Source organism: Pelodiscus sinensis, chromosome 4 (genome assembly GCF_052426305.1).
Source record: "Pelodiscus sinensis isolate ZL-2025 chromosome 4, ASM5242630v1, whole genome shotgun sequence".
Classification (NCBI taxonomy): domain Eukaryota; kingdom Metazoa; phylum Chordata; order Testudines; family Trionychidae; genus Pelodiscus; species Pelodiscus sinensis.
In genome coordinates this window covers 8,478,246-8,503,904 of record NC_143055.1, presented here as the reverse complement: position 1 = coordinate 8,503,904, position 25,659 = coordinate 8,478,246, and the positions used below count along the sequence as shown (strand labels likewise).

General features: G+C 48.6%; 1 protein-coding gene across 1 annotated transcript in view; it reads left to right on the top strand.

The window, feature by feature from the left end:
* Positions 1–11,145, top strand: part of ADRA1D (adrenoceptor alpha 1D) — an 84,277-nt gene extending 73,132 nt beyond the window's left edge. The window contains exon 2 of the mRNA XM_006139230.5: positions 1,270–11,145. Coding sequence (XP_006139292.2) covers positions 1,270–1,838 — 569 coding nt within the window. The 3' untranslated portion in view covers positions 1,839–11,145. The remainder of the gene's footprint in view (positions 1–1,269) is intronic.
* Positions 11,146–25,659: the final 14,514 nt, after the last annotated feature.

Below are 25,659 nucleotides of genomic sequence, written 5' to 3'. Positions count from 1 at the left end.
GGCTACTGCTGTCATGTGCACAATCGGCATATCTCCTGCCACACATTTCCTGAGTCAGCACCGAGGGCTTTTCAGTCTGGGCCGCATCCTCCCAGCATCTGGTCCTTACAGTGGCAGGGACGTGGTGGCTGCCCTGTGCCGCTGCATTCTCCTCTTGGTGGATTCTTCACTCAAGGGCCTTCATCAACATTCCCTCTCATTTTTTTCCCGTCCATGTGTGGAATAAAGTTTATTATGTGCACCAAAGCATGTGCAGATGTGTACCACCAAGAGGAACACATGCTGCCAGCTGTGGGGGCTCTGCCAATCAGCTGCACAGCACCTAAATCTCTCCTAGGTGGCTGCCCAAACACTCAGCTTACAAGGAACACCGGCCTTCATACAGGTTATGCATGGGGAGCAGCTAGTGGACATTCCTGTCTACAGCTGGTCCACAATTGCTCCAAAAGCAGCCATGTGTTAATATTGCCCATGTTAAGAAGACGTAATTACAGGATAACTCAGTCCCCATGATTTAATACTACGTAAAGAAAGGTCAAAAAGGAATTGGAGCACAAACAAAGACCTGTTCAGCTCCGGATCCAAAAGTCCTTTAGAAACACTATGCAGCGAACCCTCATCAACTCCCTGTGAGGTAGGTTTACGTTGCCTTGCGGGGTGGCTCATGACTTAGTAGCAGATCTACGGTCATCATACCCCAGCGATCCCCTGCTCCCTTCCACCCACCCTCCTTCCCATAGTTCATAATGCTGACTCTCCACCCTGCCCAGTGAGAATCCAAGCCTCAAGGACTTATGAGGGCTGTATACGCTGGCCATGGGCCTCCGTTCTCCAAATGGTCCTGAGCTGCTGCTTCTCTCCTGAGCCCTCCATAAACATCAGTAAGATCTGGTGCATGCCGAGCTGATGCAGGGTTGCAGCTGGTTCCGCCCTTCCTTGCAGAGCTTTATATTCTGACCTGCCATTCTAGTTCTCCCATTGCCTTCCAAGAAGCAGTGGGCATAAATTGCAGCAAGGGAGGTTTAGGTTGGACATTAGGAAAACCTTCCTGGTGAAACACTGGAATAAGTTGCCTAGGGAGGTTGTGGAATCTCCATCACTGGAGATATGTAAGAGCAGGTCGGATAGACACCTATCAGGGATGTAGATGTTGCTTGGCCCTGCCAAGAGGGCAGGGGACTGGACTTGATCGTCTCTCAAGGTCCCTTCCAGTCCTAGTGTTCTATGATTCTGTGATTCTAACCTTTTTTGTCCCAATTTTCCTCCAAGGTTCCTTCTTCCCTTCCCTGAAGCCCTCCGAGCTGGTCTTCAAGGTCATCTTCTGGCTGGGGTACTTCAACAGCTGCGTGAACCCCATCATCTACCCCTGCTCGAGCAAAGAGTTCAAGAGAGCGTTCATCAGGCTGCTCAAGTGCCGGTGCCGCCGGCGCCGCCGGCCGCTCTGGAGGGTGTACGACAACCACTGGCGGGCAGCCTCCATGAGCAGCTCGGGGCGGGATTCTGAGCTGGACCTGGGGCCCAGAATCGCCACCCTCAACAGCTCGTTCATCTTGAACTCCACCGCCCAGGAACGAGCCCCGAAGAGGCGAACGCTGAGCTTCAAAGGGTGGAGGGTGCTCACCGCTTTCCAGAAACCATCCTCCACCCAGCTGAAAGAAAAGATGAACACCCTCTCCAACAAAATAAAGGGCGGCTCCAGCAAAGGCGGGGTGGCCGCCGCCTACAAAATGGAGGTGGAGTCGGTTTCGATAGGGATCCCTAACGACTTCATGGAGGGCATTGACCCCCAAATGTACGACTTACCGGACTGCTGTGGGCTCAGAGAAACGGATATTTAAGACCCCGGGACAGCTGTTTGTTTGTATTAAAATGTGCATTACGTGTCGTAAGAGGTGACGAAAACGGGAGGTCTGTGATCACTGCCCACAGAGCTTACAGGGTGCTCTAGGAACAAGGGTGGAAACACTCATGCGCCTGTGGAAGGTCAGAGTCTTCTCCTCCGTATTGTCAGGCGAAGGGAGCAGTGAGACTGCGAGGTCCGGAGAAACAATCGGTGGGGGGATGGTGTCTCATAATTGCAAAAGCTGCTGTCTAGTTCCCCAGAATGGCACAGCAGTTATCAAAAAGGGGAAAATTCCACACCACGGAGACACCAAAGCTGGGTGGAATTCTCCTGTCTCAGTGCACGTGACCATGTCTCTTTCCAGAGGCTGTTCCCAGCAAGGAGTCCCATGGTGACATTTGCTCCAGGGGACGGGCCCTAGGGTTCGATTCCTGCTGCCAAATGTGATGCATAAGCTGGGTTTATGCCTGACCAGTCATCCTCTCTTACATGCAGAAGCCAAGGGAAGCGTGGGTCTTTTTTCCTAATCCCAATCTGTGGTATACCCTGCTCATTTTATGTGGCGTTTGAAATGCACCAGGGGCTCAGAGCTGGGGCTGGCAGTAGGTGCTGGGCAAGGCTCTGAGACAGCAGCGAGGAAACACTGCTAGGCATGTTTTATGATATTGGCCAGGCCTGGCTCGTCTGCCACCGCCCCCGGCCTCGCTCTCCATCCTGCCCAAACAATAAGAGAGAAGCGGGGGCAGACACGAGCTCCAGACTGAGCTTCAGCCATCGCGTGGTTTGCGTGTGGGCCCATCTCTGAGGTCAGCGCGTCAGGGCTCAAATCCAACATCCCTCCACAGGGGCCAGCGTTCCCCCCGTTGTGATGTGCCAGCGTTCTAGAGCGGAGTCCATCCAGGTGCATAGTCATGGTTCTTGTGCCGTTTGGGTACAGTTCCTTGCTCAGTGGCCCTCAGTTATCGTCGGGTGGGTTTGCTCTTGAGGTGGCCAAACAGGGGAGCAACGGTGGGGGGGTTTTCCCAGCATGCAGAGCTACAGATTAAGCCCTCAACCAAGAGCGTGTCATGGCCACCCGTGCCCTAGACCATGTGGAGAAAGCGAGTGACCCTCCAAAAGGGCACCATCGGTAGCACTTACACAGCTCTGTGCCTGGTCACATTCTGTGTTATGCTTGGTCGTATATTTGCACTCAGCCAATTAGTCGGTCAAACCTCACCCAATTGTGTATTTCAGGTGTCTATTTTGTTGCATTTCATGCAGTTGATGGGCTCAGGAGGCCCCACAAAGAGCCTAACTTAGATTCAGACCCAAGCTCTGTCCAATTCCCTAGTGCATTTGGATTCAGGGATTGTGGGCTGAACCCATGTCTAAGTCTTATCTCAGGTCTGTCCTCTGGTGCAAAGATATGGAAAACACACTCCCTTGTGGAGATGTGATGCCAAATTCATCCCAGGTGTTTTCCACCCAGCTTAATGCAGTCCCTCCTGGGGCAAACTTGGCCCATTATGACTAACATGGCTTTTGTTACTGGGGCCTGAAGTATGTTTACCTAGCCTCTTGGACCAAGTTTTTGCAAGAAGAGAAAGGCTACGTTTACACTGCAGAGTTTTTGCACAAAAACTCGCGGCGTGTCCACCTTACAAGCTCGTTTTTGCACAAGAAAAAGCACAGTAGATCGTCAGAAGACAGGGCTTTTTGCGCAAGAGTTATTTCTTTTTCTACGAGGAATAAGCCTTTTTGCGCAAGAGCTCTTGCGCAAAAAGGTGTGTGTGGACGGACAACAGGAGTTTCTTGCGCAAGAAACCCCTATCGGAAAAAGCACAGGTGCTCTGATGGCCATTCTGTTAATGGCCATCAGAGCTTTCTTGCGCAAGAGCATCCATGGCAGTGTGGACGCACTCTTGCGCAAGAACTTTTTGTGGGAAGATATCTTCTGCAAAATGTTCTTGCGCAAGAACCTGCAGCGTAGACGTAGCCAACGTGATCTGCCAGGCTCACGGTGTTAGAAGAACCAGGTGTTATGTGTTCTCCTCCTTTCTCCTCATTTTAAAATGGAAACTCAATATACAAAAGGAAGGAAGGAAGGAAGGAACTAATGTATTGGATACCAAGAGGTGGTGTATGGAGTGGGCTGTAGGAGAACTATTGCAATACTGTTGTCACGCTGACACTGACCAAAATGAATTTATTGCACAAGCAGGGCTGGTGTGTGTCAAAATATGTCCCCGCAGGAAGCCAACAATAGCAATCAGCACCAGCCAATGCTGCACTCACTTTGAACCATAGCTGGTTCGTCACAATGAGTTCAGGGATTGCTAACACGCTTGCCAAATAGCTCTCAGCAATCCCAATAGGCCCAGTTCTGCCAAGTCACCTGGCAAAATTCCCAAGGAGAGCCCAGTTGGGCCATCTCAGTGAGAACAGCGTATAGCTTGGGGGGGTTGTAGGACCCCTGCAGGGAGCATCAATAACAGGAGCACTGAGAACAACCCAATAGCCCGTTAGCAGTGTAAGAACAGCGTGGCTCACAAAGCCCAACTCTGCCCTTTCAAATTCCCGCGGCAGCTGCCGGGCCTGTTTCAATCTGCAGATCTTGTTCCTTTACTGCCACCTGTCTGGGGCCCGACCCCACAGCTGTTCAAGTCAGAGGAGCGACCACTGGGGAAGGAGGGGCATCATGGAGCGAGGCCTGGGGCAATTACAGCCAATCAAAGACAGGCACACCCCCTAATCCAAGGCATTTGCAGGCTACAGGCATATACGAAAGCACCAGGTAGGCAAAGCCAGAGCAGCGTGAAATCCATCCCAGAGCAGGTGGCTTGTCAGGAGCGTAGGAAGGGGAAGAGCCTAGCACGGAGACACTGTGCGGACCACAGTAAGGTCTGTGCTAACATACACCAAAGAGGCTCCATTCACTGTCCTTCTCCCCACACGCCAGCCACATCTGCACGTGTTCCATGGATGTTAAGGTGGAGCTGCACTGGCGTCTAACCCGTTGGACAGGGAGGGTGCTGTACGGCAACAGCTGGATGGGGCCCATGTGCTGTATGTGGAGGAGAGGAAGCAAAAGGTGCTCTAATCATGTGCCCAAGGGAGGAGGGGTGACCTCCACCTGCCATCAGGCTGTGGGAGGTGCAAGTGATAGTAATTGCACCCACCAAAATGGAGGCCTAGTCAAAGGCAGCATGAAAATTTGATCTGACATGGGAATCTCTGATCATATTAATGGATTTATGCAGATGATTTCCCTCTCAGTGAGCTGTGAATACATCCATCCACCCGTGTGTATGTGTCGATTTCGGTTCTACATGCAGGTACACACACACACACACACACACTCTCTCTCTCTCTCTCTCTCTCTCTGTCATTTCCGGAATCATGGGCATTTTCTCATGAATTGGAGATTTTCAAGTGCGATCTAGCCATTCCTAGCAAGCATTTGAGCAAAGATTCCTCCCAACTAGCTGAGGTTGTTGCTAACACATCTGCCCGACCTTTTAAATTAGCTGCTTCTGATTCATTTTTATGATTTTATATACCTGAATTCATAACCTCTGCTCACTTAGGCATTGTTTTGCTGAATGCTTCCAACTGTGGGTCTGCCACCGATTCCCCCTCTTAGTTCCACTCACAGCTGCAGGGGAATAAAGGAGACAAAAGTAAGTGTCATCAAGCAAACACACACAAACATATACCTCCTTTGTTTTGTTAATTGGAGCTGTCCTGGGGTTTGAATTAAGACATCTGGAGATGCCCTATGGCATGATGTGGGGGTATTCACTGTAAAGCCATTTGTTAATACCTGCCACGGGCTGCAGTCTAACGCAGTTAGACAGCATTTTGTTCTTCAAATAAACCAGGGATGCAGGTTTCCTCTGACAAGCCTGTTTTGATTTTGTGCAGAGAGGCTGAATCCATCAGAGAAAAGGATTCAAACCCTGGCAACTGTGCAATACTTCGATAGTGTCTTGCCAAATTCTGCCCTTCTGGCAAGCAGTTCTAGTTGCATTTGAAATCAAACTGTAACTGACCATGTTCGGGTGATTCAGTTCTTTTCTGTCGCAGCCTGTCCTATATGGTGTTTGAAAATGCCCCGGGTAAATTTTTCTGCCATCAGTATTTAACCATCACTAAGGTTTGATCTCCAAATTGGGTGGTAACTAAGCACACAGGGAAGCTCTATCTTCCTGGTCACACTATTTCAGATATGTCAAAAAGAAGCATTTCTAAAACAAAAAAAGCCAGATCCTCTGGCTAATACAAATCAATATCACTTCACTAAAGTGGGAGTCCATTGGACCTATGCAGCTTTAGACCTCCTGGGAGTCTAGATTTACACCAGTGTAATCAAAATCACACCCAGAGTTCCTCCAGTGAATTTCATTGAATTATATTAGAACAGAATCAGGCCCATTGATCATAAGCTAGCCTTAGTCTCTTCCTACAATGCTCCCATTGATATTGTTATGCATGATATTAAAAACTCATATTCTGACCTACTAATGTTTCCTATAGATGCAAAATTGCTCTTGAGACCATCCCTGTCTATCAAGGGAAAAAGTATCTTGGCTCATATAAATAATTATCACGAGGAATGAAAAAACACTCATGGGAATTTTGAAAGAAGACGTTTTTCACCTGATTGGATAACGATTTTGGTAAACACTTTATAAATGACCTTTTCCTGCAACTCATTTAATTGCAATGTGAAATGACATATACACTTTCAAAAGGAGTGCTTGTACCAAAATATATTATTTACATAATTGATCATAATGGCTCCTTAGGTGGGGTTATGATGTAGCCAGTTTAAAACAAAAATAGAAACCAACACAGGTAAAAATATCCACTCTCGGATGTAAGACTAAACCTAATACATTATACAAAGGCGGCGAGGAGTCCATTATAGGCACCCATACATATAATACATTATAGGCACCCATATGATATAATCTGTAAATCGTGTATTTACAAATGAATGAGCCAATTTAAAATTGAATTAGTGCAAAGGTCACATGTGTCAAATCCATATTCAGTAAAAAGACCCATGGAATATGTAATTAGCATAAGATAGAGACCAGAGTGCATGAACCATGGCAAATACTATGTTGTGGCCAACACCTGATATTGAAAAGGAAATAGAAATTAACCCTTCATGCATATACCCAACTGTGCAGTAACACCCATCAGAAAAAGTTCCCTCCTGACCCCTGCAGGTAATTGTGCCCTGAAGCTTGAGAGCTGATCCTCATTATCCAAGGTAGAAACAGACCAGTGTTGCAACGTAGTTTTAAAAAGCCCACACTTCCTCCAAATTTGAAAATCTTAGGATGTAGAGGTTTAAGGTTGAGCCCAGCCTAACATGGGGCTTTTCAAACAGCACTGTGAAAATCTGTTGGGAAATCCCAAGGATACCAGCTCCCAACCTCTTGCATTAAGATCAGGGGAAAGTGGTGTTGGATTAAAAGGAGCATATGGCCAAGTGCCTGAAGCCTAACATTTTCCTGCACAAAACACCACACTGCAGAAAAGAGTCCACACTCGCTGCACTGTAAAACTCTCTGCTCTTGTTCCTTTACATGCTGTGCACAATCGGGTTCCCAGTCTCCCTACCCTGGGAGAACAGTGACACCACAAGCTGAAATCCACATGGTTTCTAGTTCCTTCTGTTGAAGAGAGAATTTGTTTTTACTTCGCCTTCCACCTCCCGACACATACAAAGAGCCCAACACTAGATGCAGCTGGCTAGCTCTTGCCCCCTACTCTGATCCAAAACCACTCAGACCTTAACTCTGATGATGGGGGCCATATCAATATCTAGATAGCTAGAAACATGCAGATCTGGACTCTTGCTTTGCACTACCACCTGCCCTCTGCCTCCTTCTTCCTGCACCTGTGGATCTCCGCCAGAGAGCCCTCACACACACCCCACTGCTCTCCAACCACAGTTTATCAGCACAGACTCCTTTCCTCTCATGGCAAACTGAAATCCTGAACTGTCCTCTCAGCCTAGGACTAGCCATTAATAGCATCCACCAGAACAATGTTTTCCAGTAGGCCAGGGTTCCCTCCACTAATGTACCTAATTTGCAGGGAGAGGGGGACATCTGGTCCAAACACTTGTAACCTGGGAGTCTGCAGCCCGAGCTTTGCCCTGCAATCCCGTCACCAATGGAAACCAGCAGAGGTCTCGCCAAAGGATAGAACTTTTTTTCACCCGTTTGAGGAAACGGGTCCAAGACTCAGCTGATGCCAATGACATAGCTCCATTGACTTCTGTAGAGCCGTGCTGACTTACCCCAGGGGGTGAGCCAACCCAACATCGCCAAACTTTCCAAGCGGTTAATCCTTAGGCCATTTCATAAAGCATGTGCATCGCTAGTGTCCAAGAACTCCCACTTGCTTAGACTGGCTTTCTGGGGGGTCACTTTTTGCATAGTTTTACTTAGTGTGGCCATTCTGAGCATTCATTCGTTGAAGCTACAATGTTAGCAGAACCTCCCAACGACCGTTCCTGGAAGACAGAAGGTTTTATCCACCATGAGGCAGGACTGAAGTCAGGTTCCATTTCTATTGTTTACAATGTGTATATAAGTGTACATTTCCTTTAGCAATGGCTGGGTTTTTTTTATGTATAGATTTTTATTTTTCATCCTCAGATGTATTTATTAGTCAAAGTATTTCTGTTTCGTGATTTGAAGTATGTTGGATTGATGTAAACTCTTCGAAACTGAATGCACATGTTTTGGTCCGTACCAAATACACGCACAATGCTGTCTAAAAAGTGCATCGTTATTGTTAAGCTGCAGTATCGTTGCTTTGTAGGAATTTTGAAATATAGGAGGGAGGGTGGTGATAAAGGTCACATTTATAAAAAAAAATTAAGGCATTTACATGAGGGTGAAATTACATTAATTAAAAAAGTTTGCCCAGCTGGTATATAAGATGGGGGTTTGAAAAGAAGGCATGTCACCCTGAAGTGATCTAACTCAGCAATTCTCAGCCTGAGAATCACAAAAAGATGTCAGGGGGCATGCGAATCCCAGTGTTTCCATGTTGGTGAATGGGGAAGGGCGTGTTCTGAATAGGAGGAACTGTGGATCCTGGGATTAGGTGGGGGTTCTGGAATGGGAAAAGTGACCCCAGTGTGATAAAGGTGAAGAATTAGGTCTAGTTGATTTTTTTTTTTTCATTGAAACTGTTGTTTGATGGAAAATGTGGGGGGGTCAGTTAATGAATTTTTTTCCTGACTAATCTCTGATTTCCTTTGTTCATTTTCAACCAAAAAATTAAAAATGTCCAACACTGAAATAGTTCCATTGTGAAATGCCACCACAAAGGAGAATGGGAGCATGAGACACTCAAAGGATAGGTCCTGTGAACCCATTATGCTTTAGACTCCTTGGTTGGACTACATCTCCTAAAACATCGTGATCTCCCTGCTTGTTAAAGGGAGGCAGTGCATCATGGGAGATGAAGTTCGGCTTGGGGCCTGGCCTTGGATGAAGAATGGAACCATGGGCAACCAAACGGCAATGCTCCCGAGGCACCAGAACAACATTTTACAATGGAAATATTTCGGGCTTGGATCACAGTATTTTGCCAAAAAGTTGAATTCTTCTGTGGGAGGGTTTGGAGGGGAGCAAGCCATGGTCCCAGGGAGAAGGAAATATGTCCTTACAATGTGAGGATAAACCGCAGCCTGAGTAGCTCCAACAAGAGCGCCGACAGCCTCTCTCGGCCCCTGGGTGGGGTCTGGCTCTGTGCTCCCGGAAGGGGCTGAGCCTCGAGCGGAAGGGGCGGGGCTGGAGCCGTCAGCCCTCAGCACCACCCAGACTGTGGTGCTCCTTCCGACCCCCCAGCCCACAAAGCGTGTGCTGTGCAGTGCTCTGGTAGTGATTTAAAGGCCCCAGGACTCCGGGTGCAGGTGCAATAGTAGCAGGGATCCCAGACCCTGGGGCAACTGACCCCTTCTCCTCCCCCCCCCCCATTAGTGGGCCCAGAGTCCAATGTTGCTTTAGCTGCACAAACATCACAGTCATTAGGGATGAAGAAAACCTAAAAGACTGCACCTTTTTAAAGGGGCTTCTTCTAATTTTCTGCCTACAATTTCCCACCCACTTGTTGGGGTGAAATTTTAGATGCCACAGGAGCAAAGGAACACCCTTTCCTTCCCTTTGTTACATATTTGTAATATTGCAGAGCCTTGAAAAAAAATAAAGGAAGTTATTATTGTCACATGTACTTAGTGATCTTTCTCTACCAGGGCAAAATGTCCCATCTCGGCTTTCACACAATCCCTTTAACTTAGCAGCTAAGGGCATGTAAGTGTTGCAGACTCCATGGCTTGCAAAGTCAGAGGCTCAAAGGCAGGGGACTTGTAGCTCTTCCTTGAACATGGCACTTCTCTGTCTGGCATCTTGAGTTTTTTGTACTTGCCTGATGCATGTGGTAAAAACAAGACAAAACGTATTCAGTTCCTGGGAGCTTGCTGAAGTCAGTGCTATGAATCTTAATACCTTCCGTGGTCAGGAAGCACTCATCAGACATATTATTAAGTGTTGGCCTGATTATGTGAAGAGTTAAGCTCCATCGGTTCCTATAGATAGCACGGGGTAAAGTCCAGCAAATCTGTGAATATCTGCTTTATACCCACGGGTATCCACATCTGCGGATATGGATGTGGATCTCCACAGCTCCCTTTTGCAGATGCAGATGCAAAAGTTGTATCCGCGTAGAGCTCTGGTAATGGTGTGTTGGAGATATTCAGCACTTCAGAAGACTGGAACTCACAGCACATCGCAACCAGCAAAAAGAACTATTACAAAACGTGTATCCAAAAACCACAATGACACTGTGGCAGAGAACCTGGAACCATGTTTACATTGCTGTCCACTGCTAGCAATACCTGAAAGACATCTCAGCTCAGCAAGATCCAAAGGATAGATTTGGGGTGTTGTAGGACCAAAATGATGACCAGTTTCACCTCCTAAATGCCCTTTGATTGCCAGCTAAAAGTTACAAAACTTCTAATGCTTCAGAGGGGTAGCCGAGTAGTCTTTAACATTATCTGAAGAAGTGGGTTGTGCCCACAAAAGCTCATGATACCATATAAATGTTTTGTTAGTCTGTAACAGGAAAAACTTTAAAAACAACAAATAGTCTGGTAGCATCTTAATCAGCATCAATAACAATCTCAATATAGTTATATGACCAAGGTTACTAGCCATTTCCTTTCAAAATACAACTCTGTTGGCACACAGGCAGGTTGAAAATGGAATTTCTGTTCCATGGGAAATCCCAACATTTCAATTTTTTCCCACACCAAATGAGGACAAAAAGTCCAAGTTTCCCATGCATGGAAATTCCAAGTTTTCAATTTGATAACATGGAATCATTTCATGCTCATGATATAGAGCTGATTAATTTCGGCACCAGGAAAACATTTCATTTTGCTATGATAATGCTGTTTTGTTTTGATAATGTCAAAACACTGTCATACTATTTGACATTGTATATATATATTTAATTAATCAAATATTGGGCTATTATCATGTAAATGTCTAAATGAAATGAAACAGTGAAAAATATGACAAAACATTTTGCTTTGACCTTATTGTTCTAAGTAAGAAACCCAAAGAGAATTGCTTCAGTATTTTCCCATCAAAAAGTTTGCCAAAAGTAGCACATTAATGAAAATTGTTTCAATTTAATCAAAATTGCATTTTCTGATGAAAAATTAATCTTCCAAAAAAATTGATAAGCACTCATCTAAACCAATGCTTGAGCTCAATGGCTCAGGGTGAGTAAAGAACTACAAATCCTTTTCCATGAGGTCACTGGTTTGACTCCAGCTCTGGGTAACATGTAACCTCAAATTGTTTACTATTGGAGAAGTATGTTTGGTGACCTGTGTGAAATGAATTGGCAATCTGGTAGCAGCAAAGGCAGATATTTTAATGCAGCCTAGGGGATTTAGAAACACCTATTTTACTGGCAGATCTGTGTTTAATTCATAATTAATACATTCCAATGCCAGGAGGGCTTATTGTAATCATGTAGACTAGCATCTTGCATAGCGCAGGCCAGAGAATTCTCCCCAAATAATTCCTAGAGCGGAGCTTTTAGAAAACTGTCCCTTCTTGATTTGAAATTTATCAGTGATGGAGAATCCACCATAGCCTTTGGCAAATTGTTCCGCTGATTAATTAACTACCTTCGCTGTTACAGATGTACACGCTAGTATCAGTTTCCAGCCAATGGGTCGGGTTATGCCTTTTTCTGCAGACGGAAGACTCCATTCATGATTTGTAACATCAGAGGTAGAATTACTTCAGGAATGGAATGCAGGAGTTCAGCACCCACACCTCTTCCACTGCCCCCGTGACGTCTAAACCCCGATCCATCCTTTCGCACACTGCCACTCAGGTGGGATGTTTACATGGCGCCACTGAGTTTGTCTCTTCACCCACTGCCATTTCAAAAGGCTAGTGTCTAGGATGAGATTTTTTGAGCCAAAAAAGAAAGTACGGGAGCCAGCAGCTAGAAACTGAAGTAATTTAAACTAGAAGTAAGACTGCAAGTGCTGGAGAATCCACCTGCTCCGTAGATAATTTATTACAGTGGTTAATAATCCTCCCTCGCTGTTAAAAATTGGGCCTAAATGAACACAGGTTACCATTTAACACAGTAGGGCTGTGTCTAGACTAGCCAGTTTTTCCGGAAAATCAGCCGCTTTTCCGGAAAAACTTGCCAGCTGTCTACACTGGCTACTTGAATTTCCGCAAAAGCACTGACTTCCTACTGTAAGAAATCAGTGCTTTTTGCGGAAATACTATGCTGCTCCCATTCGGGCAAAAGTCCCTTTTGCGCAAAAGGGCCAGTGTAGACAACTGAGATTTGTTTTGCGCAAAAAAGCCCCGATCGCGAAAATGGCGATCGGGGCTTTTTGCGCAAAAGCGTGTCTAGAGTGGCCACGGACGCTTTTCCGCAAAAAGTGCTTTTGCGGAAAAGCATCCTGCCAATCTAGACGTTCTTTTCCGAAAACGCTTTTAACGGAAAACTTTGCCGTTAACAGCATTTCTGAAAAATCATGTCAGTCTAGACGTAGCCTAGTTGTCAAACAGGGGTTCTTTGTGCCCCTAGGGGTACACAGAGATTTTCCAGGGGATACATCAACTCAGCTACATTATTTGCCTGGTTTTGCAATAGACTACTTACAAGCACTAGCCAAGTCATTACAAACTGAAATTTCATACAATGCCTTTTTTATATTGCTCTATCTACTATGTATTTGCGAGCGTTTGTCTGTCTGTCTGTCAGGCTGGCTGGCTGTTCAAGAACTCTTCCTAAATAGTAAGAGTTAGGATTCAGTAGGCAGCTTCCTCTTCTCCTAACTTAAAGCAAGATAGTTGTGTCAGGAAAATGGGATGTGCTTGGAATGGGATTGCTTCTCATAAAACCATACAGAAAAGACAGAATCACCAGGCAGGTGAAAGGGCTGGCTGGGGGCACTTCTCTCTCATCCTCCCACACAGCGGTGGATATAGGGCAGGCGAGCGGGGCGGCTGCCCTGGCCCCGTGCTGCAATAGGCCCCGCACTGAACCCAAATGGCCGCTTGACCCGCTTGCTCTCGTGCGGCGGCCCGGCTGAGCGGCGCAGAACTCAACCAAACGCCACGGCAGAAGGCGAAGGGGGGCGGGGCAGTGATATACACGGCCAGGGGGCGGGACCTGGAGCCTATGTCATGCCCTTCGCCTCCTGCCCCCTGGCTGTGTAGATCACCGCCCTGCCCCCCTTCGCCTCTCGCCGTGGTGCTCGGTTGAGTTCTGCACTGCGAAGCCGGGCCGCTGCGCGGGAGGAAGCAGCTCAAGTACTAGCGTGCTGTGGCACGTCTCTAGTTTATGTCTGACTTTGTAGGCCAGTTGTTTTTAAGTGAGGTGAAACTTGGGGATACACAAAACAAATCAGGCTCCTGCAAGGGGTACAGTAGCCTGTAAGCACTGAGAGCCACTACTTTAAAATACCCACAATCCATTTCAAACACAGTGATTCCTGCATTAAGCCCATAAACGGAGTGTGGTTCTCTGGCCAGGGCTAAGCAGGAGGTTTGACAGATGCTCATAATGCTCCCTTCTAGCCTGAACCAGCTATAAACTTTTACCTGGCCTAGGGATGGCCAGTACATCCTACTGGCCCAGAAGAGCGCGCCTGCTTTGCTGAGCAGACCAGACACACCTGACCAGGGGAGTTACCTCCTGCCCTCTAAGACTCTGGAGACAACTACTTCACTTTCACTTGCTTGTGACAGAGTTTCAGTCGTTCGTTTATTTCTGGGTAGAGTCTGGTTTTTGTAGTTTACAGCCTATCCATCAAGGGCCGACGCAGCTATTTTAGCTCCTGGGAATTGGCTGTGGGGTTAGAAAAAGATGTTTTTATTCATTGTATTTATGTATGGAGTTTGCAGAGTGATCTATTGCCAGTGACAAGTGCCGCAATGACAGTCCTGAAGGCCTCTCTCCCCACACACACACCCTCCCACTAAAAAACAGGCACCACCACAAGGGAGGCCCTCTGGACTACCCACCTACCTCTTTGTGCCACTTCCCTGCACCCTAGAACATATCGCCTCTCAGGCTGTGCCCTAGGTCAGCCTTCATGGCCCACCATGGTCTTTCCCACTGTGGGTAGGTCCTGAATTTTACCTCAGCGTCTGGTGCCTGCACTAAGCTCTGTGCTGACAAAACACATAACGAGGAACAAATATTCCTAGTGCAGTGGCCTGCAAACGGAAAGAAATCCACATCCCTACGGCCCCCAGTCATTCAGTCCCTACGGGACGGACCTATGTCACGAGGGCGTCTCAAAATAGACAGAGCGAGGCCTGCGATATGGACCATGCCAAGTACACAGGGAAGCTGGCCAGTCTTCCTCGGAGTACCAAAGGGTGCACGATGCTGGGAGAGGGCCAATGTTTAGGACCAAGTGTCTTTAAAAAACGCTGTGGGTCAAGTATGTGGCTGTTTGGGAGACACTTTTACAGCCGTGCTGCAGGGTGAGACGTCAGACACCACCGCCTCAGTCAAGAGAGCCCGACAGAAAGGCGGCACCATCAGCACGCAGATGGTATTTATAGATGATGAGCGCTGGAATAAACTCCTGGGATGATTTTGCAGCCTCACTGACAGATTACTGGATGAACCGAGACACACACGACAGGCACAAGGCTTCAGAAAACATCTTTTCAGAGTGGGAGAAAGTTCGTTCCCTGCCTCCCGTCCTGCCCCACCAAGGGGGATGGACGCACTGACTGGCATGTGCCACACAAGCAGTGCTCCTGCGGACAGACTGAGCCTTGCTACTTTCTTAGCTCACTATCCAGTAGATGGGCTAGTAAAAGAGGTAACCAAACATGTAGCCCATGGCGTTCTTAAACCCACAGCTGCTGTAATCTTTATGATGAGGCTGGGGCCTGGGGAGACCACAAGTCTCAGCCTTTATTGCTCCAGCTGTAATCTTTGGGCAAGCTGTCGGCTGGGCAAAATACCTCAATATAAGCCCCACTACCACTGACTGCTGCTAAGGATACTCCCAGAGATTTCCTTTCCCAGAGCCCCCTCCTGTGGGTTTTTCCGTGAGAAGGGATGATGTCAGCCTCTCGTGTCCATCTCCTAGAGTGTGTCGATACCACGTGTGAAAGTTGGTGGTAGAATGAAATGATCATTATAATACTGATATGAAAAATGATATAAAAGGTGCTCAGGTACTACATGGAGAGGAATGGCCTTCGTCCTTTTCAGCTCTTTTGCAGGCTGGACAGAAACAGGGCCCCCATCTCAAAGGATTTCATCTCTTGGGCTGAAACACAGTCCTGCTCTATGTGATTTCAGCTCTAATGGAACATTTTAAAAATAACAAAAGAGGCTCCTAATGACGCCCCATTTTGCTCTATTCTTTGAACAGTGGGGAGAAGCAGGCTGAGAGTCCTGTCCCCTTCTCCCCTCTTACTTTCACAGCATAGGTGCTGGAATTATGGGCGCGGGGGAGGAGGGGTGCTGCAGCACCCCTTGACTTGAAGTGGCTTCCATTGTACACAGAGTTTACAATTTGGTTCCAAGGCACTTGGCATCTCCACTATAGAAATGGCTCCAGCACCTTTGTTTTACAGGGCTCTGATATTCGAGCCCTTATTTTACCAAGGTTCTTTAAACTGAAAGAATGGAATGGGTTAAGCACAATCCGGTATTCCCACAATAGTCACAAAAATTGGTAACCATATTTCACTCCCCCTGCATTCAGTGCTAACATAAGTTGCCCAAGCTGATTACAATCAACAAAACACCACTCCATCTGCTGAATATCTAGCACATCTAAGCAAAGCAGGAGCCAACTGTATTTACATAGACACACCCAGCGTCTCTTCCCCCATCCCAGCCAGCTGTCAGGAAAACATTCATTTAGACCCAGCTTACATCCCCATGAGATCAGAGAGCTTCCCTCCAACAAAAATTGTGAACAAACAGGCGATGAGCAGAGGGGCCACCGACCACAGCACATAAAAGTTTTTACTCATTTTTCCAATGTCTTTTGGGTCTAGCTAGTTCTCTTCCTCCTTGGGGAATGCCCTGAAACACATTTAACAACTGAAATATTTTTTTTTGTTCAAAGGCAAAGCAAAAATGTACATTCCCAAAGAGCCAGGTTATGCTGCCTTATGTCTTTAATGCTGGAGTAAGGATGTGAAAGAGAACATGGATCTGTCCAGGAATAGCGATTCCCGTATGAAGGGCAAAGTGGAAGAAAATGCAAGAAAGCTGCAGGAGATATATACTAATGAGCAACCAAAATTAGTCTTCGTGGGCGGCTGGTAGGCATTGCATTCTCAAACCGCCAGCCTGGCCCCACCCACACACTGTCCCCAGAATGCCTACTGTAGGCGTACTGTGGGTGGAGTGTTGCTGGCCCCAGTGCCTGACCTCCCGTGATGCTGTAGGGGAGGTGGCTTGGCTCCCGTGAGGGCGAGGCCTGGGCAGAAGGGGTGGGGGTGAAGCAGGGTTAGGGATTTGCCTCCCTCAGGCCTATCTTCGCCCACCGCCCATGCTAGCCCTCCTGGTCAAGCAGAAGGGACAGAGAGGCAATGTGATAACAGACAAATGAGTGAGCTAGGGCGGCTTGCAGAACCAGAGCCTAAGAAGAGATTTGCTTGTGTCCATGAATTGCTTGTCATCATCTGCATTGTGTCTCTTGCTGTGGTATCTAAGAACCTTGGAGAAACAGATTAAAAACCAAGTCAAGTCCTCAAAAGTGGGGCCAGCGTGAACCTTTCTTCATAAACTTCTTTTTTTTTTTCATTGAAAAGCCAACACACAATAAATGCTCGACCTGAATTTATTTCCCCTGGTTCTCTTCACTATAAATGCCTTTGGAAATGGCTTTCTATTTTTAAAAGCCCTTTTCCCCAGAAATAGCATAAACTTCCTAGGCCGTTCAACAATAGGTTCCAAAGATTTTCTCCCCGGTCAGACTCCTGTTGTGACTGTATTAATCCCTTTGTGAATTCTTCTGTGAAGGGCATACCTGGGTTTATCACTCTGCCTTTGCCTGTCTCATTTCGCAAAGGTATAGAAAGTGCCTCTCTGCAACAGCGGTTTTCAAACCGTTTTCCTCAGGACGCAGTTGCAGAAAATCATTGATGCCCGTGACCCAGAGTGTGGGCTCTGGGGTGCGACTGATGATGAGAGCTTTGGGAAGTAGGAGGGGGCTCTGACTTTGGGAGCTGCTGGAGGTAAACCCCTCTTGCCCCAGCCCTGCCCCCCTGTCAGCAGCATAGCGGGGGTGCTCAGGCAGTTTCCTGCCACTCCTGGCACCGCAGACCAGGCTGTGTCCTAGACGCAGCCGGCAGCAGGTTCCCAGCCAATGGGAGTGCGGAGCTAGTGCTCAGGCCAGGGGATGACCTGTGGACTTTTCCATCTCCCCCCATCTCCCCAGGAGCTGGGCCTGTTGCTGGCTGCTTTTGGGGTGCAGCACGACAGGCAGGAAGCTGCCTTAGCACCCCCACTGGTCACCAGATCCCCCTGCGGCAATGAGCCCCAGGGCCCGACATTTCTAGTTTGAAAACCACTGCTCTAAGACAAACCCATCTTCCAGCTAGTCCTGTGAGCCATGCAAAATGTTGTAGGGACCCAAAGAAGGGCTAGCAGGATCATACCCATGGTGCTGTGTCAGAGTGAGAGGGGACAAGGTTGCCATATAGGGAAGGCGGGGGGGCTGACCCCTCTCCCCCAAGAGTCTCACCAGAATGCTGCTTGCTCTTCCCTTCCCAACGCTGTCATGCAGCGAGCACCCAGCAGGGGCCAATCCTCTGCCCATCCCCAAACCAGCCAGGAGGGAGAGAGATGTAGAAATGCTTCTTGCTTTTCTTTTGCTCCCTGACTGCGACAGGAAGGGGAACAGCAAGTTACGAGCAGAGTCCTAGTACTAATCTCAGAGAGAAAGGAGGTTCAGCCCCACACTGCCCCATCCAGTGGGTACCGGGAGGAGCCTCAAGGCTGGGGCAGTCCCAGACCAGTGAGGGCGCATGCCCCCAGCCAGCCCCTTTAACCTGCCGGGCTGCCTGCTGCTTGGCTCCCTGTTGCCTCCTGCAGGAGAGCCCACGGGACCCATGCTGGAAACAAGGCTGCCCTCCTCCTGGCTCAAAGTGTCCCCACCAGGACTTACCGGAACTCCTTACATGTGGAACTCCTTGCCAGAGGAGGCTGTGAAGGCTAGGACTATAACAGAGTTTAAAGAGAAGCTAGATAATTTCATGGAGGTTAGGTCCATAAAAGGCTATTACCCAGGGGATAAAATGGTGTCCTTGGCCTCTATTTGTCAGAGGCTGGAGAGGGATGGCAGGAGACAAATCGCTTGATCATTGTCTTTGGTCCACCCTCTCTGGGGCACCTGGTGCTGGCCACTGTCGGCAGACAGGCTACTGGGCTAGATGGACTTTTGGTCTGACCCAGTACGGCCGTTCTTATGTTCATGTACTGACGAGCCTTTTGTTAGCTTCATCACCCTGCCTCTGCTTATAAACAAAGGGGAGGAACAAATGGTCCGTTTTCAGAAACAAGTGGGGGACAACCCCATGATATGGAGGCTTGTGAGACGATCCCCGAAGCATTGCCCCGCACACCAGTTAAAAAGATAGGAAACAAACTCCCTGCCCCAAGGGAGATAGCAGCACAGAACTCATCACATTCCACAGCCAGGCACTCCTGGTTGCTGGGTGACTCCCGCTCCTGTTTTTCTCTGCGGGTGTGTGAGCCCCAGAGCAGGCCTGCACTCTGCCTAAGCCAGTGTGGGGTGGTTCCCTGGCTCCATAAAACATCCGAGTGCCATAAGATGACTCAGCACCTTCAGGGCTAGCTCTGCAATTCGGCATAAACCAGCAGAATCCCACTGAGCTCCCGGGTGCTATGTAGGTGATAAGCCAGCTGCACGTCTCCAGAGCACTGTCAAACATTTGATCATCCGTTAAGTACCTTTACTGGTGCGTTAGCCGCCTTGTTTTAAAGCAAATACTCTTCCACCATTTCTCGAATGTCAAGAAGTTGGACTGGATGTGTAAGGTCAGGTCCTCAGCTGGTCTGACTCAATTCCTCTCCTGCCCTGATGTGAGCACCCCTGCAAATACTCAAATGTTGTAAGCCCATTGTCTCACGCCTTAGCTGCTACAACATAGGCACTGACTCTGGGGATGCTTCAGGGCCGGAGCAGCCCCGGGGGGAAAAAAGTGGGTATGGAGCACCCACCAGCAACAAGTTCCTCCCCCCTACCTCCGCTCTCCACTCCTCTTGCACGCCAATGGCTCAGCTATTTTGCAGCACTCCGGAAGTGCTTGTAAGAAGAGAGAGGAGCTAGCAAATGCAAATTCAACGCGTTCAAACTCTGTGAGGTGTGGGGATGGGGTGCTCTCAGGAGAGGAGGCGGGGAAATGGCAGGGCAGGGATAGAGCAGGGGCAGGAAGAGGTGAGGCAGAGGCTTGAAGGACGGGCTGGGGAGAGGGTGTGGCCTGGGGCAAAACCGGGCTCAAGTACCCCCTAGCAAAACGATAAGTCGGTGCCTATGTGCTGCTCAGTCTCACTGTGGATAGTTTGCAAAGACGTGATGAAGGAACGGGAGGGATTAATGTAAGGTAGCAAAATTTTTAAAAATGGAGCAGTTTGTAGTGTTACCTCGTGGATGGGCACTTTGTCAGACACCTGGGCGGGCTCCCATGACACAGGAGAACTTGTTTACAGTTGTTCTGCCTGGGCACACAATAGTTTTCTGGCCATTTTCTCCCCGTTTTCGCTCAGCCGTTTCAATTATTTTCCAGCTACCAAAAGCAAACAAGCCGTCACTGAAGTGCCCAGACTGAGCCCAGACAGGAAGCCTCTGTAGAATGATGAGGAACGGTCTGTTGATTTGTGGATTTTGCATGGCTTTGAGTAAATAGGATGCTCGTTAGAGAAAGGCAACGCATTACAGCTCGTGGAGAGGGAAATTCTCCGTTTAGGCACAGTTCAGGCGTAGCATGGGCAGCCGGAGAGCAAGTTTTACCTACTTTGGCCGGCCATGGTTCTCCTGTCTGGCCCTGGAGGCATGGGCGGCCGGCACAGCTGGGGGTGGGGGAGCCGGCCCCGTCCCCATCACAGGGAGGGGAAGAGCACGCCCCAGAATCCCCAGAGAGCAGGGAGGGAGGCAGCCACATGGCCCAAGCCAGCATTAGCTTCCCTGGCCCCAGGACCACCAGGGTGGGAGGCAGTGCTATGGCCCAAACTACCCCGGAGCACCAGGAGGGAGAGCTCTGGGGGCAACAACACTCTGCCCCCAGTGAGCCTACTGTAGACATGCTGGGGGGCAGAGTGTGGGCGGTGCCAGGCTGGTGTTTTGGGAAAGCAGAGCCTTCCCCCCTAAGCCACCGGACGCTCATGCCCAGAGGGAACCGCATCTAGGGAGAAGAGGGAAGGTCGGTCTCCGTGATCCATGGAGACCCTCCCGGCAAGGCCATCTATGATGCGAACGCTTGTCTGCCCGGCACTGTCATAGAATCATAGAACACTAGAACTGGAAGGGACCTCGACAGGTCATCGCGTCCAGTAACGGCAGGACCCATTACCATCTGTCGATTGCCAAGTGCCGACACATCAGTGAGAAGCTCATAGAAGGGAGCCACAGGGAGAACAGATCCCATGCGGTGCTGGTGTATTAATTTAGATGGAATAAAGGGGTGCAAAGAATCAAAGCTGTTCACACAACCCAGTCCCCATCCAACATGAAACAACAATCAATTAGGTTTTGGGGGGGCTGGTCCACAGAGCCCTGCAGCCTGCCTCATGCCATGGCAAACACACCCTTGAAAATCCTCTTATTAAAGATACCAAAAAAGGGGGAAAGCATTTGAAAGGTAAGGTTTTAAGCAAGACTTTCATCTGAACATCTCTTGTTCCCTTTCCCTTTAGCTGGAGAGAATGCTTATAAGCAAACCTCCTCCCCAATCAACTGACACTCGCCTAGATGGTATTCAAGATAGTAATAACTGACCTTTTGGGGGAAAAGCGAAGATGTTAGTAGAAAGCAGCTCGAGTTGCAGTTATTTCTGTTGTTGTTAGAGTCTGATCCCGTTCCTAGGAGACAAAACAAGACAAAAAAAAAAACACCCAAAAGGAGAGAGATGCTACATTTTCAATCTTTGCTGTTCTTTTCTGTCTCAGGAGTTGACTCTCTTTTCCAGCCTCCTTGCTGGAGAAACACAAGCATAGTGCAGCCATTCCGAGACCTGGCAAATTTACTCCAGCATTGGGGCTGTTTGGGGCATTGCTTTTAGCAACCTCTTTCTGGCCCCAGGCTCTCCGCAGTGTTGCAAAATACACAGTCTTGGCCACCTAAGCCAGAGTTTCATTAGACACAAGGTAAAAGGAGAGGGAGGGGAAAGAGAAGAAATAAGTGGGGAAGGCCAAGCACACACTGGTGAGGTAAAGTGACAAGTCTCACATTCTTGATGGTGTTTGGGATTCACCTGGACCCGGTAGAAGTGGTAGTGTCATCTGAGTCCCTCTCTCTCTGGCCACCTCTGCTCAGGACATCACTCAGGGTTTGGATGAAAAAGTTCAGGAGCTCCAGGAAACAGGATGGCAGCCATGGTGATAAGGCGCCATCAATCTCCTTCTCTCACCTTTCAATCAGCCATTGTCACCAGAGTGTCCTCCCCCAAAGGACTAGCTGGACTAGCCCACCCCCTCATTATTTTGTCCCCCAGTTAGGCCTCGTTTCCAATTTTGGTTCATTGATTTCTGCTCCCACCCTTCTCATGTTCACCAGCCATGATCTTAACACAGTCCTTGTATCATAGCAGCAGGCCTTTCTGTTTGGGACAATTCACTGTCTCGGGTTTTCCCTTTTTTGCCTTTTCCCATCAACTTTTGTTGTCCCAAGTTATTTTTATACCCTAGGAACAGTTATTCCCCTTTTCACGGCCGAGCTCAAAGTTTGGGTAAATGTGTAGGCCAAGTTATCACAACAATCCCAAGGACTCATGGCTCCCAGTGAATTCAGTAGAAGAACCGCATGCTTGGCATCTGTCAACATGAGCTGGTTGGTCTCTCAGGAGCTGTCCCTGTTATAGTACCATTATTTGTAGGACAGTAGTCTTGGAGGCCTCAATGAATTTAAATCTGGTCCCAACTTTAAATACTGGGCATAGTGGAATCCTCATTTTCAGTGTCCCTTTTTGTATGAAGTCAGCTGCTTTGCTCCCCATCTCTAGCAGGGCTACTTGAATAGCCTTCACTGACACAAAGATGTGATCAATCATTGAATCAGAGAACCACAGAATGCTAGAACTGCCCAAAGCAGGACCAACCCAATTTAATCATCCCAAGTAGGGCTTTGTCAAGCCAGGACTTAAAAACCTCTAGGCTACAGCTACACTACACACTTTGCCAGAAGAGGCCATACAAATGAAGCGCAGCTTAGCATTTTCTCACGCTTCATTTGCATAATCTCTTCCGGTCCGTTTTTGCGCAAGGGGTTTTTGCAGGAAAACAAGCAGTGTGGCCGTGGCCGTTTTGCGCAAAACCCCTCCCGGAGAGGCATAAGGATCTTGCGGAAAAAGGGGGGTTTGCGCAAAATGGACACGGTCACACTGCTTGTTTTTGTGCAAAAACCCCTTGCGCAAAAACAGACCGGACGAGATTATGCAAATGAAGGGTGGGAAAATGCTAATCCGCGCTTCATTTGCATTGCCTCTTCCAGCAAAGCACGTAGTGTATCCGTAGCCCTAAGGATAGAGATTCCACTCCCTCCCTTCCTAGGTGACCCATTCCAGTACTTCACCACCTTCCTAGTGAAATAGACCGCCTCCACTTGCTTCCCGAATGAATCAGGTTTCGTGAATGTGCTTGCCCCTGCCTACCTATTACGTGCGAGATGGACCAGAGCGTATCAGCACAGGGCACTAGAACCCATTGGGCGCTGGGTTTTTTTGCATTTTTGTAAACCAGATCTCATATCTGAGTGGCTTTGCCACAGGATGGCAGTGCTCAGTCAGTTTGTGATCCGGTGAACACGGCTGCAATGGGCACTTTCTGGAATCGCGAGGATGAAAAAGTCCTAGTCAGTCAGCAGCTAGCGGCAGATTGCTCCTTACAGGGCCATTTCAGGCCAGGCTGTCTTTAAACATTGTTTCAACTGGAAAAATTCCAAATTTTCCAGTTCAAAAATGCAGCACCATTTGTAAAAGTCCCTCTGTTGCCTAGGGTTGCTAATGTTCCCATTTCTTAACACCAGACACAACAGCATCTCTCACCCTCCCCCCCCCCCCAGCACACAATCCCTCTCCCCTCTGCCCTGCTTGCTCACTCCTCCCCATCTCCCCCCCCCCCCCCGCCCCCTCAACTCACCTGCCACTGCAGAGCAGCGCTGGGAGCTGGAGAGATGCCTGCCCACAAGGTGCAGACGGGAGTCAGCCCTGGCTGAGAAGAAGCGGCCGGTGTGTTGATGTCCCAGCGGGCTTGCGGTTGCATCCCGATCTATTTCCCACTCTCCGCTCCGCTCCTTGGCTCTGCTTTCCCACTCCTGCAGAAACACCCCCTCTGTGTGGGAAGCGGCTCCAGGGCCCATGAGACTCGCGTGACCGGTCCTGGAGCCGCACCTGAGCCAGGGATCCCTGGGGCAGAAGTGACTTTGCAGCAGCAGCTCCTGCTTCGCCATCCACCCCGTGCCACTTGGATGGGAAAGTGGGGAACAGTGCCCTGACAGCTTAAGGCATGTCTCGCCCTTCCCTGCCCGCTCTGTGGGCAAGCTATTTCCCCAGCCAGCCCGGCCTGGCTCGCCCAGACTAACCTCCCCTCTCCTGAGTGTGGGGGAGATCAAGAGGCATCTTACTCACGCCACTGGTCACTCGCCACCTGCCTGCTCACTGGCGCCGTCCTGCTGGCCGTTTGTCTCACCTCCCCGCCACCGCCCTGCTGGCCGCTCGTCACATCTCTCCACCAGCGCCTTGTTGGCTGTCAATCACCATCCACTTCTCGGACGTGACTTCTACCCATCAACCTCATGTGAGTTCAGCTCCCAGTGATTTCAACTCTTAACAAGCAGGGTAGAAGAAACACAACTCCCATACAGTGAACATAAGAAAGAGGCTCTTGATGACTTTTTAGCTCTGTTCTTGGAAAATGGGGGAACAGGTCAAACCAGTCCAAGCAAAGGAGTACGCAGTCTCCTGACCACCATAACCTTCCCTCACCCCCTCTCCTCTCATAGAGCTCTGAAAGTGGAGCCCCTGCTTAACAAGATACATTCTGCTAACTATGAGCCCCCTTTCCTTTGGACCAGTGTAGCACAGCCCTACTTTTCCACATTCCCACAAAACTGCAAACATTAGTGCCCCTATTTTAGCTCTCCCTACACTTAATTCAGACATCGCTGGGGTTGGGTCACAAATAAAGTTGATTACAGTGAGCAGAATACCAATCCACACCCCCAGGGCCTCTCCCCCCTTAGAATCATAGAATCATAGGACTGGAAGGGACCTCGAGAGGTCATCGAGTCCAGCCCCCTGCCCTCATGGCAGGACCAAGCTCCGTCTACACCATCCCTGACAGATGTCTATCTAACCTGTTCTTAAATATCTCCAGAGAGGGAGATTCCACCACCTCCCTTGGCAATTTATTCCAATATTTGACCACCCTGACAGTTAGGAATTTTTTCCTAATGTCCAATCTAAACCTCCCCTGCTGCACTTTAAGCCCATTACTCCTTGTCCTGTCCTCAGAAACCAAGAGGAACACATTTTCTCCTTCCTCCTTGTGACACCCTTTTAGATATTTGAAAACCGCTATCATGTCCCCCCTTAATCTTCTTTTTTCCAAACTAAACAAGCCCAGTTCATGAAGCCTGGCTTCATAGGTCATGTTCTCTAAACCTTTAATCATTCTTGTTGCTCTTCTCTGTACCCTTTCCAATTTCTCCACATCTTTCTTGAAATGTGGCGCCCAGAACTGGACACAGTACTCCAGCTGAGGCCTAACTAGTGCAGAGTAGAGCGGCAGAATGACTTCACGAGTTTTGCTTACAACACACCTGTTGATACAACCTAGAATCATATTTGCTTTTTTTGCAACAGCATCACACTGTTGACTCATATTCAACTTGTGGTCCACTATGACCCCTAGATCCCTTTCCGCCATGCTCCTTCCTAGACAGTCGCTTCCCATCTTGTATGTATGGAACTGATTGTTCCTTCCTAAGTGGAGCACTTTGCATTTCTCTTTATTAAACCTCATCCCGT